The following is an 18,531-nucleotide window of genomic DNA, read 5'->3' on the forward strand; positions in this document are numbered from 1 at the left end:
AGGCGTTTTTTTCGGCCAAAAAAAGTCCAAAAAATTTTTGACCTCAAAATGTCATAAAAAACGTCATAGTATAGTAAGGCGTTTTTTTCGGCAAAAAAAAGTCCAAAATTTTTTTGACCTCAAAATGTCATAAAAAACGTCATAGTATAGTAAGGCGTTTTTTTCGGCCAAAAAAAGTCAAAAAATTTTTTGACCTCAAAATGTCATAAAAAACGTCATAGTATAGTAAGGCGTCAAAATCGGCCAAAAAAAGTCAAAAAAATTTTAGACCTCAAAATGTCATAAAAAACGTCATAGTATAGTAAGGCGTTTTTTTCGGCCAAAAAAAGTCCAAATTTTTTTGACCTCAAAATGTCATAAAAAACGTCATAGTATAGTAAGGCGTTTTTTTCGGCCAAAAAAAGTCCAAAAAATTTTGGACCTCAAAATGTCATAAAAAACGTCATAGTATAGTAAGGCGTCAAAATCGGCCAAAAAAAGTCAAAAAAATTTTAGACCTCAAAATGTCATAAAAAACGTCATAGTATAGTAAGGCGTTTTTTTCGGCCAAAAAAAGTCCAAAATTTTTTTGACCTCAAAATGTCATAAAAAAACGTCATAGTATAGTAAGGCGTTTTTTTCGGCCAAAAAAAGTCCAAAATTTTTTTGACCTCAAAATGTCATAAAAAACGTCATAGTATAGTAAGGCGTTTTTTTCGGCCAAAAAAAGTCAAAAAATTTTTTGACCTCAAAATGTCATAAAAAACGTCATAGTATAGTAAGGCGTTTTTTTCGGCCAAAAAAAGTCAAAAAAATTTTTGACCTCAAAATGTCATAAAAAACGTCATAGTATAGTAAGGCGTTTTTTTCGGCCAAAAAAAGTCAAAAAATTTTTTGACCTCAAAATGTCATAAAAAACGTCATAGTATAGTAAGGCGTTTTTTTCGGCCAAAAAAAGTCAAAAAATTTTTTGACCTCAAAATGTCATAAAAAACGTCATAGTATAGTAAGGCGTTTTTTTCGGCCAAAAAAAGTCCAAATTTTTTTTGACCTCAAAATGTCATAAAAAACGTCATAGTATAGTAAGGCGTTTTTTTCGGCCAAAAAAAGTCAAAAAAATTTTTGACCTCAAAATGTCATAAAAAACGTCATAGTATAGTAAGGCGTTTTTTTCGGCCAAAAAAAGTCCAAAATTTTTTTGACCTCAAAATGTCATAAAAAACGTCATAGTATAGAAGGCGTTTTTTTCGGCCAAAAAAAGTCAAAAAAATTTTTGACCTCAAAATGTCATAAAAAACGTCATAGTATAGTAAGGCGTTTTTTTCGGCCAAAAAAAGTCCAAATTTTTTTTGACCTCAAAATGTCATAAAAAACATCATAGTATAGTAAGGCGTTTTTTTCGGCCAAAAAAAGTCCAAAAAATTTTTGACCTCAAAATGTCATAAAAAACGTCATAGTATAGTAAGGCGTTTTTTTCGGCCAAATAAAGTCAAAAAATTTTTTGACCTCAAAATGTCATAAAAAACGTCATAGTATAGTAAGGCGTTTTTTTCGGCCAAAAAAAGTCCAAAAAATTTTTGACCTCAAAATGTCATAAAAAACGTCATAGTATAGTAAGGCGTTTTTTTCGGCCAAAAAAAGTCAAAAAATTTTTTGACCTCAAAATGTCATAAAAAACGTCATAGTATAGTAAGGCGTTTTTTTCGGCCAAAAAAAGTCAAAAAATTTTTTGACCTCAAAATGTCATAAAAAACGTCATAGTATAGTAAGGCGTTTTTTTCGGCCAAAAAAAGTCCAAAATTTTTTTGACCTCAAAATGTCATAAAAAACGTCATAGTATAGTAAGGCGTTTTTTTCGGCCAAAAAAAGTCAAAAAAAATTTTGACCTCAAAATGTCATAAAAAACGTCATAGTATAGTAAGGCGTTTTTTTCGGCCAAAAAAAAGTCAAAAAAATTTTTGACCTCAAAATGTCATAAAAAACGTCATAGTATAGTAAGGCGTTTTTTTCGGCCAAAAAAAAGTCAAAAAAATTTTTGACCTCAAAATGTCATAAAAAACGTCATAGTATAGTAAGGCGTTTTTTTCGGCCAAAAAAAGTCCAAATTTTTTTTGACCTCAAAATGTCATAAAAAACGTCATAGTATAGTAAGGCGTCAAAATCGGCCAAAAAAAGTCCACATTTTTTTTGACCTCAAAATGTCATAAAAAACGTCATAGTATAGTAAGGCGTTTTTTTCGGCCAAAAAAAGTCAAAATTTTTTTTTACCTCAAAATGTCATAAAAAACGTCATAGTATAGTAAGGCGTTTTTTTCGGCCAAAAAAAGTCAAAAAATTTTTTGACCTCAAAATGTCATAAAAAACGTCATAGTATAGTAAGGCGTTTTTTTCGGCCAAAAAAAGTCAAAAAATTTTTTGACCTCAAAATGTCATAAAAAACGTCATAGTATAGTAAGGCGTTTTTTTCGGCCAAAAAAAGTCAAAAAAATTTTTGACCTCAAAATGTCATAAAAAACGTCATAGTATAGTAAGGCGTTTTTTTCGGCCAAAAAAAGTCCAAATTTTTTTTTACCTCAAAATGTCATAAAAAACGTCATAGTATAGTAAGGCGTTTTTTTCGGCAAAAAAAAGTCCAAAAAATTTTTGACCTCAAAATGTCATAAAAAACGTCATAGTATAGTAAGGCGTTTTTTTCGGCCAAAAAAAGTCCAAAAAATTTTTGACCTCAAAATGTCATAAAAAACGTCATAGTATAGTAAGGCGTTTTTTTCGGCCAAAAAAAGTCAAAATTTTTTTTGACCTCAAAATGTCATAAAAAACGTCATAGTATAGTAAGGCGTTTTTTTCGGCCAAAAAAAGTCAAAAAAATTTTTGACCTCAAAATGTCATAAAAAACGTCATAGTATAGTAAGGCGTTTTTTTCGGCCAAAAAAAGTCAAAAAAATTTTTGACCTCAAAATGTCATAAAAAACGTCATAGTATAGTAAGGCGTTTTTTTCGGCCAAAAAAAGTCCAAAATTTTTTTGACCTCAAAATGTCATAAAAAACGTCATAGTATAGTAAGGCGTTTTTTTCGGCCAAAAAAAGTCCAAAATTTTTTTGACCTCAAAATGTCATAAAAAACGTCATAGTATAGTAAGGCGTTTTTTTCGGCCAAAAAAAGTCAAAAAAATTTTGGACCTCAAAATGTCATAAAAAACGTCATAGTATAGTAAGGCGTTTTTTTTCGGCCAAAAAAAGTCCAAAATTTTTTTGACCTCAAAATGTCATAAAAAACGTCATAGTATAGTAAGGCGTTTTTTTCGGCCAAAAAAAGTCAAAAAAATTTTGGACCTCAAAATGTCATAAAAAACGTCATAGTATAGTAAGGCGTTTTTTTCGGCCAAAAAAAGTCCAAAATTTTTTTGACCTCAAAATGTCATAAAAAACGTCATAGTATAGTAAGGCGTTTTTTTCGGCCAAAAAAAGTCAAAACATTTTTTGACCTCAAAATGTCATAAAAAACGTCATAGTATAGTAAGGCGTTTTTTTCGGCCAAAAAAAGTCCAAAAAATTTTTGACCTCAAAATGTCATAAAAAACGTCATAGTATAGTAAGGCGTTTTTTTCGGCCAAAAAAAGTCAAAAAAATTTTGGACCTCAAAATGTCATAAAAAACGTCATAGTATAGTAAGGCGTTTTTTTCGGCCAAAAAAAGTCCAAAATTTTTTTGACCTCAAAATGTCATAAAAAACGTCATAGTATAGTAAGGCGTTTTTTTCGGCCAAAAAAAGTCAAAAAAATTTTTGACCTCAAAATGTCATAAAAAACGTCATAGTATAGTAAGGCGTTTTTTTCGGCCAAAAAAAGTCAAAACATTTTTTGACCTCAAAATGTCATAAAAAACGTCATAGTATAGTAAGGCGTTTTTTTCGGCCAAAAAAAGTCCAAAAAATTTTTGACCTCAAAATGTCATAAAAAACGTCATAGTATAGTAAGGCGTTTTTTTCGGCCAAAAAAAGTCAAAAAAATTTTGACCTCAAAATGTCATAAAAAACGTCATAGTATAGTAAGGCGTTTTTTTCGGCCAAAAAAAGTCAAAAAATTTTTTGACCTCAAAATGTCATAAAAAACGTCATAGTATAGTAAGGCGTTTTTTTCGGCCAAAAAAAGTCAAAAAAATTTTGGACCTCAAAATGTCATAAAAAACGTCATAGTATAGTAAGGCGTTTTTTTCGGCCAAAAAAAGTCCAAAATTTTTTTGACCTCAAAATGTCATAAAAAACGTCATAGTATAGTAAGGCGTTTTTTTCGGCCAAAAAAAGTCAAAAAATTTTTTTGACCTCAAAATGTCATAAAAAACGTCATAGTATAGTAAGGCGTTTTTTTCGGCCAAAAAAAGTCCAAAATTTTTTTGACCTCAAAATGTCATAAAAAACGTCATAGTATAGTAAGGCGTTTTTTTCGGCCAAAAAAAGTCAAAAAATTTTTTGACCTCAAAATGTCATAAAAAACGTCATAGTATAGTAAGGCGTTTTTTTCGGCCAAAAAAAGTCAAAAAAATTTTGGACCTCAAAATGTCATAAAAAACGTCATAGTATAGTAAGGCGTTTTTTTCGGCCAAAAAAAGTCCAAAATTTTTTTGACCTCAAAATGTCATAAAAAACGTCATAGTATAGTAAGGCGTTTTTTTCGGCCAAAAAAAGTCAAAAAAATTTTTGACCTCAAAATGTCATAAAAAACGTCATAGTATAGTAAGGCGTTTTTTTCGGCCAAAAAAAGTCAAAAAAATTTTTGACCTCAAAATGTCATAAAAAACGTCATAGTATAGTAAGGCGTTTTTTTCGGCAAAAAAAAGTCCAAAATTTTTTTGACCTCAAAATGTCATAAAAAACGTCATAGTATAGTAAGGCGTTTTTTTCGGCCAAAAAAAGTCCAAAATTTTTTTGACCTCAAAATGTCATAAAAAACGTCATAGTATAGTAAGGCGTTTTTTTCGGCCAAAAAAAAGTCCAAAATTTTTTTGACCTCAAAATGTCATAAAAAACGTCATAGTATAGTAAGGCGTTTTTTTCGGCCAAAAAAAGTCAAAACATTTTTTGACCTCAAAATGTCATAAAAAACGTCATAGTATAGTAAGGCGTTTTTTTTCGGCCAAAAAAAGTCAAAAAAATTTTTGACCTCAAAATGTCATAAAAAACGTCATAGTATAGTAAGGCGTTTTTTTCGGCAAAAAAAAGTCCAAAATTTTTTTGACCTCAAAATGTCATAAAAAACGTCATAGTATAGTAAGGCGTTTTTTTCGGCCAAAAAAAGTCAAAAAAATTTTTGACCTCAAAATGTCATAAAAAACGTCATAGTATAGTAAGGCGTTTTTTTCGGCCAAAAAAAGTCCAAAAAATTTTTGACCTCAAAATGTCATAAAAAACGTCATAGTATAGTAAGGCGTTTTTTTCGGCCAAAAAAAGTCCAAATTTTTTTTGACCTCAAAATGTCATAAAAAACGTCATAGTATAGTAAGGCGTTTTTTTCGGCCAAAAAAAGTCCAAAAAATTTTTGACCTCAAAATGTCATAAAAAACGTCATAGTATAGTAAGGCGTTTTTTTCGGCCAAAAAAAGTCAAAAAAATTTTTGACCTCAAAATGTCATAAAAAACGTCATAGTATAGTAAGGCGTTTTTTTCGGCCAAAAAAAGTCCAAAAAATTTTTGACCTCAAAATGTCATAAAAAACGTCATATATAGTAAGGCGTTTTTTTCGGCCAAAAAAAGTCCAAATTTTTTTTGACCTCAAAATGTCATAAAAAACGTCATAGTATAGTAAGGCGTTTTTTTCGGCCAAAAAAAGTCCAAAAAATTTTTGACCTCAAAATGTCATAAAAAACGTCATAGTATAGTAAGGCGTTTTTTTCGGCCAAAAAAAGTCCAAAAAATTTTTGACCTCAAAATGTCATAAAAAACGTCATAGTATAGTAAGGCGTTTTTTTCGGCCAAAAAAAGTCAAAAAAATTTTTGACCTCAAAATGTCATAAAAAACGTCATAGTATAGTAAGGCGTTTTTTTCGGCCAAATAAAGTCAAAAAATTTTTTGACCTCAAAATGTCATAAAAAACGTCATAGTATAGTAAGGCGTTTTTTTCGGCCAAAAAAAGTCAAAAAAATTTTTGACCTCAAAATGTCATAAAAAACGTCATAGTATAGTAAGGCGTTTTTTTCGGCCAAAAAAAGTCAAAAAATTTTTTGACCTCAAAATGTCATAAAAAACGTCATAGTATAGTAAGGCGTTTTTTTCGGCCAAAAAAAGTCCAAAATTTTTTTGACCTCAAAATGTCATAAAAAACGTCATAGTATAGTAAGGCGTTTTTTTCGGCCAAAAAAAGTCAAAAAAATTTTTGACCTCAAAATGTCATAAAAAACGTCATAGTATAGTAAGGCGTTTTTTTCGGCCAAAAAAAGTCCAAAATTTTTTTGACCTCAAAATGTCATAAAAAACGTCATAGTATAGTAAGGCGTTTTTTTTCGGCCAAAAAAAGTCCAAAATTTTTTTGACCTCAAAATGTCATAAAAAACGTCATAGTATAGTAAGGCGTTTTTTTCGGCCAAAAAAAGTCAAAACATTTTTTGACCTCAAAATGTCATAAAAAACGTCATAGTATAGTAAGGCGTTTTTTTCGGCCAAAAAAAGTCCAAAAAATTTTTGACCTCAAAATGTCATAAAAAACGTCATAGTATAGTAAGGCGTTTTTTTCGGCCAAAAAAAGTCAAAAAAAATTTTGACCTCAAAATGTCATAAAAAACGTCATAGTATAGTAAGGCGTTTTTTTCGGCAAAAAAAAGTCCAAAATTTTTTTGACCTCAAAATGTCATAAAAAACGTCATAGTATAGTAAGGCGTTTTTTTCGGCAAAAAAAAGTCCAAAAAATTTTTGACCTCAAAATGTCATAAAAAACGTCATAGTATAGTAAGGCGTTTTTTTCGGCCAAAAAAAGTCCAAAAAATTTTTGACCTCAAAATGTCATAAAAAACGTCATAGTATAGTAAGGCGTTTTTTTCGGCCAAAAAAAGTCAAAAAAATTTTGGACCTCAAAATGTCATAAAAAACGTCATAGTATAGTAAGGCGTTTTTTTCGGCCAAAAAAAGTCAAAATTTTTTTTGACCTCAAAATGTCATAAAAAACGTCATAGTATAGTAAGGCGTTTTTTTCGGCCAAAAAAAGTCCAAAAAATTTTTGACCTCAAAATGTCATAAAAAACGTCATAGTATAGTAAGGCGTTTTTTTCGGCCAAAAAAAGTCAAAAAAATTTTTGACCTCAAAATGTCATAAAAAACGTCATAGTATAGTAAGGCGTTTTTTTCGGCCAAAATAAGTCAAAAAATTTTTTGACCTCAAAATGTCATAAAAAACGTCATAGTATAGTAAGGCGTTTTTTTCGGCCAAAAAAAGTCCAAAAAATTTTTGACCTCAAAATGTCATAAAAAACGTCATAGTATAGTAAGGCGTTTTTTTCGGCCAAAAAAAGTCAAAAAATTTTTTGACCTCAAAATGTCATAAAAAACGTCATAGTATAGTAAGGCGTTTTTTTTCGGCCAAAAAAAGTCCAAAATTTTTTTGACCTCAAAATGTCATAAAAAACGTCATAGTATAGTAAGGCGTTTTTTTCGGCCAAAAAAAGTCAAAAAAATTTTTGACCTCAAAATGTCATAAAAAACGTCATAGTATAGTAAGGCGTTTTTTTCGGCCAAAAAAAGTCCAAAATTTTTTTGACCTCAAAATGTCATAAAAAACGTCATAGTATAGTAAGGCGTTTTTTTCGGCCAAAAAAAGTCCAAAATTTTTTTGACCTCAAAATGTCATAAAAAACGTCATAGTATAGTAAGGCGTTTTTTTCGGCCAAAAAAAGTCAAAACATTTTTTGACCTCAAAATGTCATAAAAAACGTCATAGTATAGTAAGGCGTTTTTTTCGGCCAAAAAAAGTCCAAAAAATTTTTGACCTCAAAATGTCATAAAAAACGTCATAGTATAGTAAGGCGTTTTTTTCGGCCAAAAAAAGTCAAAATTTTTTTTGACCTCAAAATGTCATAAAAAACGTCATAGTATAGTAAGGCGTCAAAATCAGCCAAAAAAGTCAAAATTTTTTTTGACCTCAAAATGTCATAAAAAACGTCATAGTATAGTAAGGCGTCAAAATCGGCCAAAAAAAGTCAAAAAAATTTTTGACCTCAAAATGTCATAAAAAACGTCATAGTATAGTAAGGCGTTTTATTCGGCCAAAAAAAGTCAAAAAAATTTTTGACCTCAAAATGTCATAAAAAACGTCATAGTATAGTAAGGCATTTTTTTCGGCCAAAAAAAGTCCAAAAAATTTTTGACCTCAAAATGTCATAAAAAACGTCATAGTATAGTATGGCGTTTTATTCGGCCAAAAAAAGTCAAAAAAATTTTTGACCTCAAAATGTCATAAAAAACGTCATAGTATAGTAAGGCGTTTTATTCGGCCAAAAAAAGTAAAAAAAAATTTTGACCTCAAAATGTCATAAAAAACGTCATAGTATAGTAAGGCATTTTTTTCGGCCAAAAAAAGTCAAAAAAATTTTTCACCTCCCAATGTCATAAAAAACGTCATAACGTTTTTTTATGACATTTTGAGGTCAAAAATTTTTTTGACTTTTTTTGGCTGATTTTGATGTCATACGGCCGTAAGGCGTCAAAATCGGCCAAAACCTATTTGCTCTATAGTTTTGTTCAGTGGCTTTGCATTCTGTAAATACTTTGATCAAATGGAAAATGACCTTTTTCCCGCAAACTGCTTCATCATGATCCAAACTACAGTGAGCTCTTTTTTTTTTGTTTTTTTTTACATTTAGTCTTTATGCAAGCAGGAACCTAAACATTAAATATAATAGAGGACAGTAAATTGATAGTTAATTTTGACTTGGATCAATAAATGAAGCCTTTGTTGTCTCTCAACAAAATCTATTGCTCTTGATAGAAAGGTGAGTGTTTCTTTATCCAACAGATTTTACTTCAGGTGAATTTCTGTGTGTGTGTGAGCAGAGGGTAAAGTTGCTTGTGAGAAGCCGGTGTGCCGCTCTGAGCAGCCTCCCTCGGTCAGGATACTGGCTCAGACTAAACGAGTGCATTCATCATTTGGGTCAGGCTTTACTACTTTATGTAACACAAAAGATCCGAACAGTGGAAAAAAAACACACACACATCTTAAGCTGGTCTGTCTTTTGGCCTGCTTAGAGCTCAGAGATTCTGTAATACGATCCGACACAGTGCGAGGTGAAGATGGGTGGTGGGTGTGAACGACAGGGTGAACGCAGCAGGTTTTTGCCTCCTTTTATCCAATACACCGATAATTAGGATTGTGGGTAGGAGCAGCCAGTGTCGAGATAGGAAACCGGCCCGACTATGATACCTGGAATTCCAGAAAGAGGCTGAGCTGCTGATCCCCTTTACATAACAGATTATCAGCATTGACACAGGGTTTTTTTCTTTCATTTTCATAAACATGCCAGAGCTGTTCAGCAGACCTTGTTTTTCCACTGAAGCAAGGCAATAAAAAAAGACTCCCTGTGGCCAAAAAGGCTTCGGTATGAGAGAGGATTTCTTCCTAAATCAAAGGAAGTGGGGCTGTGGAAGGAACATTATATCCAAGGTTATTGCTTTTTCAAGTCAGGCATGTGGATGTAAACAATTGTGTTGCCAGTGGTTGTATAATAGACAAATAATGCGACTTTGAAAGCATCCTGTGACCCTGATCAAACGCAAGCTCTTAAACAGATGATTAGATTTCCACACAAAAACAAGAAACTTGGTCATTTCTAATCAAATTTCTCCAAGTTTGTGTTGTATTAGATATTCTATTGTTTGATTGATTTGATTTATTTTATTATTAAATTTATTCTTGGATGAAAAATGTAATAAATTTTATTTTATTGTTAGTCAGATTCAAATTACCTTCACAGGACACAATGCATGTATATAAGCCACCGCTACTGTTTGTAATTTTATCTATAAAGATAAAAGCCCCACAGTTCACTGTTCACTCTCCTGCAGCTGTCCTGGAACTTCACATTAAAAGCGTTCAACCGGTGAAACCCAGGGTGGCTTTTATTGTGAAGTAGCCACAAGAAAATTTCGTCCATTGTACAGCACAGTCATCGCTGAACATACAGACAGATGGTGGAAGGAGAACTGTGGTGTAGTAGTTTCTATCAACTGGACATATTTTACTGCATAACCGCTGTAAAATCTTGTCACCATTAGAGCCTTTGAACTTTCTGTTCCAACTGCACTGTAATTTTTATTCTCTGGTTTTATCTGTTTTATTCTATTTATGCGTATTTTTATCTTCTACCCTGTTTTACCCTATAATCCAATTTAAATGTGTCTTTTATTGCCTTGTGTTTCTCTAATAGCTCGTCTTAATGCCTTTTATGTCTTATGTAATGCAAATTTGAGTTGGCATGTTGCTAAAAGGCACAATACAAACAACCTTGCCTTGTCTTTTAATCCTACAGGATACACCAAGTCTCCAAATATATATTTTGGAAGGATTAATTCTAGGACCTGGTTCTGGTTCTGGTTGTTTGATGCTGTTGCCAGTTTTCAGTCTCCTTTGCTGAATTACTGAGTGCGGCAGTGACTGCTGTCATGAACCATTTCTCTCAGTCTCTCTACATGATACAGAAGTAGTGTTAGGACATTATAATCCACACTCACCAGAATGAAGTCTGTCTGATACGTCGACAGCATGAAAACGGAGATATTGTGGTCGGCCAGCGGCGCGATGACTGACTTAGCGATTTTGGTGACTCCGATGGGTTGCGAATTGGAGGCGTTGCCACCCCCCGACACCACGTTAAGGGCCAACCACGTGGCATCAGCAACACTGATGTGCTCGGACTGGGGCAGCTCTGGGAACGGACAGACAGTCATGTCAGAAAGAGGCAGACGTACACGTCTGCAGCAGTTCTGAGCAAAAAGCTGAGCAATAAGCCTTGAGAAAAGGTGATTTCTGCAGATTTCGGCAGAAATGCACAACACAAAGTAAACAATGTCAAGGGACTTTTGCTTTTGTCACAGTGGCAGTAACACAGCTGAATTTAAAATGCACAACAGTGACTTCACCTGTAGCCAGTTCATGAAACTATTTATTTGTAGTTGTTAGAACATCTGATGTCTGCTGACTCATTTCCAGGAAAATGCACAGGTGATGATTTAAGTTTGGAATAAATAGAAAAGAGATGGGGTAGTTAAAGTGAGACATGAGCTTGAGTAATGACTGTTCCTTATTTTTTATCTGTGCTAGTTCCTGTTTTTCATATTTTCTGCTGATGCTTTTGTTTTAAGAAATTCTGAGTGCTGCTTCTGATGCTATTTCTTTACCTGATATTATAAAAAATAAAACATTATTTCTCCACCCAATGTTAGAGTCAGTGACATAGCAGCAGCCCCAGATTAAGAACTGGACAAGCTTTTCCTCCTGTCCTACTAAATTCCAGTCTAGACGGTGGTATTTACTCCTGTTTGACTAGACTTTCTGAAGAGAAATAAAAGATACAGTCAAAAGATTTGACCAGTAATTCAAAATCATCAACTTTAAGACTAAAACACAGAAAATTAATTTTAAAATTATGTAACTTTTGTAAGAAGCAATAGAAAATCATTCACCTTACAAATAAAAAGATTAATTAATAAGCAATAAAATGCTCCGTTCAACAGATTCAGGGGTTTTTCCTGCTCCAGCCTCACTTGGTCAGGAGGTGTGACCAGTAGCTTATGGTGACTATTAGCTAATCTTAGATGTTGCAGTACAACACGTTAGTGAGTCAGTTCACTGAGCTGCTGACTCTTCTGCCCTTCATGATTTACTGTAACACTACATTTTAATATTTGTCATTACACCTTCACACCTTCACCTGTTAACTGATAAACGATCTCTGGGGAATTCAGACGCCTCAGAGGTGAAATAATGAATCTCAGAAGTTATGCTTTGAAACTAGGACTGTAATACTGGTCAGAGCTGCAACAATTAGGTGAATAATTAATCAGACTATTGAAAGAAAATAAACAGGCAACTATTTTGATGATCAATTCATTTCATTCAGTCGTTTTTCAAGTGAAAATGTCAAATATTTGCTTTGCTTTTGGTTTCAGCTTCTCAAACACGAGGATTTCCTGCTTGTTTTTAATCTGATATAATAGTTAATGATAGTAAATGTTTTGGTTCTGAAGCGCTGGGCAGGAGGATATCACTGTGGGCTCAGTGAGGTTGTTATGGACGTTTTTTTTACCACTTTTGATGAATCAAGAAAATAATTATCACATCGAGAACATAATTGTTAGTTGCAGTCCTAACACTGATTAAAAAGCTAATTAATTTTTTTTTACATTTAATAGTATTATATTAAGTAAGTGTACCACAGGCTTTTAATATCAGAAACATCTTTGTAGATTTAATAGCCAACATCGACTTCAGTGTAGTCCATGCACTGTGAATGGATTGGATTGTATAATGATTGACATCCTGCTGTTTACTTCAGTGTTAGTCTTAATTATGCCTTAGAAATATTCATGTGGATATATTACATATTGTCCATATTAGGGTCAAAAATATATATTTTTAGTCTCTTTCGGAAGTTTTAAAAACGGTGCCCGGCATTGTTTCATACTTTCAACAGAAAACAGGCACTAGCACACTCAGAGCCAGTCACCAGTAGAAAATACCTGAGCCAGTTGTGCAACAAATAGCCTGTAGTCTCCAGGGTAACCAAGGAGGGTCACCCTGGAAAAGGGTGTGTAATGACATGGATTCACTCACTCAGCCAACCACAAAACACAGCAAGCAGCAGCCTGGCCTCACATCCATAATGACAAAGTGTGCTCAAACACTGGCAGCTAAAGCCTCGTGGTACCGGAGAGAATCAGAGATTACACAATGTGATCTTTTCCTGCTGCCCGATCTATGGTTGCCACAGTGACTTTAAAGATCCACGAAGCGAGGCCCACCTTTAAAGCCCTCCTCGTCCACGATAATGGTGTAGTCCTCCGGAGTCTCTGTCAAACTGAAAAACTTGCATCTGAACAAGGGGGAGAGAAAAGAAAAGGAGAGTAGGTAAATGAAGTAAATTAATTCATGATAAAAAAAAAAAGAGATAAAAAAGAGTGGGGGTCTGTCCTGAGAAAAGCTCTAAGCTGGACAAAGACGACATACGTCATGTCTCCAGTCAGTCGAACAGTTCCTGTCTCCTTTAGCTCTGCTGCTGCCTGAAGCTTTCATGACATAGGACACATCCAGTTGTATATTAGCAGAATTAAGGAGACAGATTCACATGAGAGCATCCAACAATGAGATGTGCAGGGAGCCAACACGAGACTGCATCTGTGCCTGTAAATGTCTTCTTTATTGTTTTATATCGAATATCAGGCTCATAACCACATCATGAATACAGCACATCGCTGCTCTGCTTCCTGTATAAACCTCCACAACACAAAGGGGGGCAAGCCATGCTGTGAGAGGAATCTCGATGATCAAGAGATGCTTTTAAATACACAAACATAGAGGATATGACCTGATATCATAATTGGCATTAAGACAAATTACCTCGATGAATGTAATGACATTATAATGACATTAGAGTGTTAGTGCAGTAGTTTAAACTGTCGAGTACAGAAACTGGTCTGGTCAGATATTTGATCTCGTTTAATCTAATCTGTGATCACATGATACTGATTCAGATCATAACTGTGTTAATCTCTCATTGGATTTTATTTCATTTCAGTTCTTGTGCAGCTGCTTGTGTTTACCGACTTTTTTACATTTCCAGTAGTATCAAAAAAAATCTGAATTACATCCACGAATGTTTCTGTGACCCCGATCAAATAACAGAATCCATTTTGTCAAGACCGCTCTTTTCTAAAATACTCCTCACCACAATTATCCCTTGGTGCGTCTGAGGTTGTTCGGCTGACTCGGTCTGAAATCCAAGTGTCAGGATTTAATTTACCATAACACAAATGTTCCAGGATGGTAAAGGATATTGTTTAAAAAGAAAAATCAGCTTGAAATCATGTCCAGCAGACTTTCTTAAGCACAAAGGGAAGCATTGCACTGGAAAAACACTATGCACAACACTCCTGTGATAATCACATTCTTTACAGGCCAGCTAGTGAATGCTCGCACTTCATATTTGGCTGTAAGGTGTGAAGAACGACAGGGGAATAACAGAGAGACTCTCGGCAATGCTCTCTATGGAAACAGCAGCATTTTCTCTTGGAATTAAATGAGCTGTCAAGTGTCACTTTGACTTGCAGTGTGCTGTGTTGGAGAGCTGCAACATTAGGATGATGAACGCTGGATTTTTTTTTTTGTTTGTTTCTTGCGCCTGGGCTGATAATACTCCTCTAATCATGATTGTGTCATTACGAGCACTAATTAATGACTTACTTTACTTACAATGAAACAGCAAATCACTGCTGAGATTTTCCCCCTTCAGTGGGGGGGGGGGGGCACTGAACATTTAGCCTGCATGTTTATACAAGGGAGTATTTAGATGAGTTCATATTACAAAGTGCTGTGCTCCAACACATGCAAATGTGTTTGTAAAAACTAACCTCAGGAACAAATTAAAGAAAATAATTATGTTGATTTATTATTAGGAAAATCACTAAAAAACGTCCTACACAAACTCATTTAGTTTTAGTTGTTAACAAGTTGAATTTATCTCATATGAGTCGTCATGAGAAAAATGCAAAATAAGATTCTGAAGCTTATTTGCACTTCTGATTTATGTTAGGAAACTTTTTTCTTTTTAAACTTTAGATGATTATGTTTTGTTAAGAACAGATGCCACAGAGGAACAAGCTGAAAAGACAACACTGATATAAAAGTTGTTAGCAAACAGTAAATTATTTGCACATCCAGCCGACACAGAGAAACAGTAGTATTCATCTGGACTCGAGCTCTGACCATCTGATGAATCTTACTAAATATATGACTCTTTATCTCTAGATACTCCACCAGACTTTGTCGGTCATTCGGTGCTGAGCAGGTACAGTGTATTTTAACACTGGTGCACTGAGCAGTGTGACGTATGTTATATGCAAAAAAAAAAAGGCTAATGCACGTTGATATAAAAGTGTTGTATCTTTGTATTGGTACAGAAACTCCGGTACTATATTGGCACCTCTATCAATATTTTTCCAATGACAGTCCAGAACTATTTATATTTGAAGACATTTTTCCAGTAAACAAGTGTGAAATTGAATTTTAGGAATAAATTGCAAATATGGAGCATACATTTACCTCGGCTGGGTTCACAGTGAGGTTTATAATGAAATCATATCATCCTAGGTTAGAATTCTATCTCTTCGAACATGACAGGAGTTTCCCACTATTACCAGTTTCTCATCTTTGTGTAAATCATAAATTTTTTCCTTCATTTTCTGTGTTTTCTTAAATAAACGTTAGTTAGCTGTTCATGGAAAAACTGACAAGGCAAGGTGAATGATTTAATCGTAAAACTGTAGAAAAAAAATTAGATTTAGCAAATCAACACTTAAGCATGCAAACTGCTCATGATATGTTCAGAGAGGCGGGACAATCCAACACCATGATAAGAGATGGTAAACTGCTGAAGGCGCTCATCAAAGAGGAGGCACTAAGGTTCGTCAAAGCTGTTACTTCAACAACATAAAACCAAGGACGGGAAAAAGAAAAAGAAACTAGTTGCAAAACCGGTGTCATCTGAGGGACACTCATGTTCTGCAGTCAAATGATATGAACTTATGTAATCATTAATGAATGGCTGCCATGACCACCCAAACATCCAGCCTCAAACAAGGTGCACCACTTAAGAATCTGCCCCAAACACTAAATCCTGCATTCAGCTAAGTCTGGGAGGATTTGACAGAGCCTTTCAGGGTCTGACAGAACTCATTCGATCAGAGAAAAGGAGTCTTTCATTTGTTTTTCTTACTTCTCTGTCGTGGAATTTCCTGACATTTCCAACTCGCTTTAACAAAAAAATGTGAGAACAAACTGAAAAGTCTGAGCTGATGCTCATACACATACTGCTTAACCAGCCTGAACAACACGGAGGGGGAATTACAACAAAGTAAAAATACTTTTCAGTATTTCAGTTTCAGTAACTAAAGTATAATTGTTTACTTGTTAAAACCCAAATCCAGAAATGAAAAATCACAACTGTTTCCACTGCGGTGCATAAAAGGAAAAAAAAAACAAGCAAACAAAAAAAAACCTAATCACACCCACAGACCGAACACAATCAGTAATATGTCGACTATTATGACCTTACAAACAGGTGAAATGGATGTGTCACTTCCTGATGAACTCTTTATATGAAACATTATTATTTTAGTTTATTCACATTTTCTTTAACATCTGAGTTTGGTGATAATGAGCCTGTGATATCTGATATCGGACAGGACCAAGAGGTTTCTGACTTATTTATCAGCTGCTTGTCACTGACAGCATCAAAGCTGCAGTTCACGCGTGCGACAAACGAGTTGGTTTAAAAGCAAAACCACATTTATCATGTGTTCACTTCCTCACTTACATCAACACAGCAAGTTCGGCCTATCCCATTTCAGATGCTAAAAGTGTGGTTTGAGGCGAACATCACGACACCACAAGCTGCTTTAAGAAGCAACTGGATGACGTAGTTAGAAAAGAAAAATAGGAAAATAAAAAAAGATGACTTAAAACCTGCACTGTGCACATAATGGAGAGCTCAGGTTGATAAACAAGAACTCAGAGTGTGTATAGGTAATCAAACATGGGGGGACACACACATCCATCCAAGAGGAGCTGACAGTGATGAGCTTATGTTATTGAGTTAAACAGCTGAAACAATTAACTGATCAGCTGATTGACAGAAAAATAAATTAGGATTTGCTGCTTTTCTCCGGTTTATATCATTGCAAACTAAAAGACATCTAAAAGGTGTTTTGTTCCTTGATGTGCAGTCTTGACTGTGTTCCTGATATTTTACAAACCAAAGAATTAATCAGAAGAATTATCAGCTGATGTATCGATGGTGACAGTGCTCACTGGTTAAATCCTGAGGGTATTTTTTATTTTTATTGCATCATGTGACCAGTGATCTGAAAAAACTTTTCTGTTTTATCAGTAACTTCAGCACAGAGGCAGAGTTGATCACTGGGGCTAATGTCTGACTGCCTGCTGTAAAACAGCCATGGAGGACACAGCCAGCGTGTCAGCGAAGTGAACTCATTTGCTTAGGCTTAATATTAATAGACTCTGGTGGTAATAAAAACTGTGACAGTGTAAAGGCCTGTTGTTTATGTCCCTGCACAGGCGATTTAAATGAAAGTTTCCTGAGGGTGAATGACAGTGAATGTCTACTTTAATGGACAGGCTACAAGTTTTTTTTTTATTTTTTTCTTATATGGTTTTCAGACTGCACACACGCATACATATAAACACACACACAGACACACACACACCCGCTGGCGTCGACCCAGCCACAGATGGCACAAAGCTACAAAATGACACTACAGAACAGGGACAGGCCTGGAAACTGGTGGCAGAGACCGAACGCACTCGGCTGCTCTCGGAACAACACCCGAATCTGCCTTTTTCGAGCCGCGACAACAACTACAGGACCCGAATCAACGCCGCTTACCGTCCAACACAAGCACACAAGTGCATGCAGCCCCCGGCATTAGTTTGCTGTAACGTTAACAACAGCAGTCCCTTCACAGTAAACATGCTCAGCGCCGAGCAGCGTGAGAAAAAAACAAAACAAAAAAAACCCGCACACAAACACATAACACACGTTTTCACACTGGTATCACGTCTGGGAAGTTACGTACCTTGTTTTGGAGGCCAAGAAGGCGAGTTTTATTAATCCGTGAGTGCAAATCTGGATCCCCTCTTTCTCTATACTCGCCACTTTCAAGCTGTGCTCTAAAATGTGAAGCTCCATCTTTTACGTCTTCTCATTTGAGGAGCGACTAAAATGTTAAAACCTAGAGACTTTCAAATAAGATGCATAAATAAATAAATACACACACGCGGCAGGCTAAGGCGTATTAAATAGAGAAAGAAAGAGGGAGGCAGGGTGGAATAAAGAAAGCAGAGGTTAAAAAAAAAAAAAAAAAAAAAAGGAAAACGGACCTGCTGTCAAAACTGCAACGGAACCGCTCACACTTCTGGCCTGGGTTTTCAAAATAAAAGTCTCCAGCACAAACAAGGTCGGAGGTTTCATTGAAGAAAGCAATGGACTTAATAAATAACAACAGTGGGGTCCACTCATAGACTGTATAAGACATGGACGTAGCACCTGTGACGTCACCCATTGGTTTTGGGGAGACGGTTTTGTGACCAAACCATGGGCATTTGAGCTGCGCCATCTTGGATTTTAGTGGGAGTGTACTTTCCATGTTTGGCAGAGAGGCGGTTACTCTACGGGTCAGCCGGCCGAGAATCTGCCCACTTAGCTCGGAGCAATATTTATTAATATTTTCCCGGCTTTCACCGCTGCCGCCATCCACTATCCACTTACAGTTACAGCAGCAC

At 34.7% G+C, this 18,531-nt stretch overlaps 1 protein-coding gene across 1 annotated transcript in view; it reads right to left on the bottom strand.

Moving 5' to 3' along the window:
* Positions 1-18,074, bottom strand: part of castor2 (cytosolic arginine sensor for mTORC1 subunit 2) — a 29,452-nt gene extending 11,378 nt beyond the window's left edge. The window contains exons 1-3 of the mRNA XM_041052253.1: positions 17,826-18,074; positions 12,978-13,048; positions 10,689-10,882 (exon numbers count right to left, since the gene is read on the bottom strand). Coding sequence (XP_040908187.1) covers positions 10,689-10,882; positions 12,978-13,048; positions 17,826-17,938 — 378 coding nt within the window. The 5' untranslated portion in view covers positions 17,939-18,074. The remainder of the gene's footprint in view (positions 1-10,688; positions 10,883-12,977; positions 13,049-17,825) is intronic.
* Positions 18,075-18,531: the final 457 nt, after the last annotated feature.

The sequence above is a fragment of the Toxotes jaculatrix genome, chromosome 12, assembly GCF_017976425.1.
Source record: "Toxotes jaculatrix isolate fToxJac2 chromosome 12, fToxJac2.pri, whole genome shotgun sequence".
In the NCBI taxonomy this organism is placed as follows: domain Eukaryota; kingdom Metazoa; phylum Chordata; class Actinopteri; family Toxotidae; genus Toxotes; species Toxotes jaculatrix.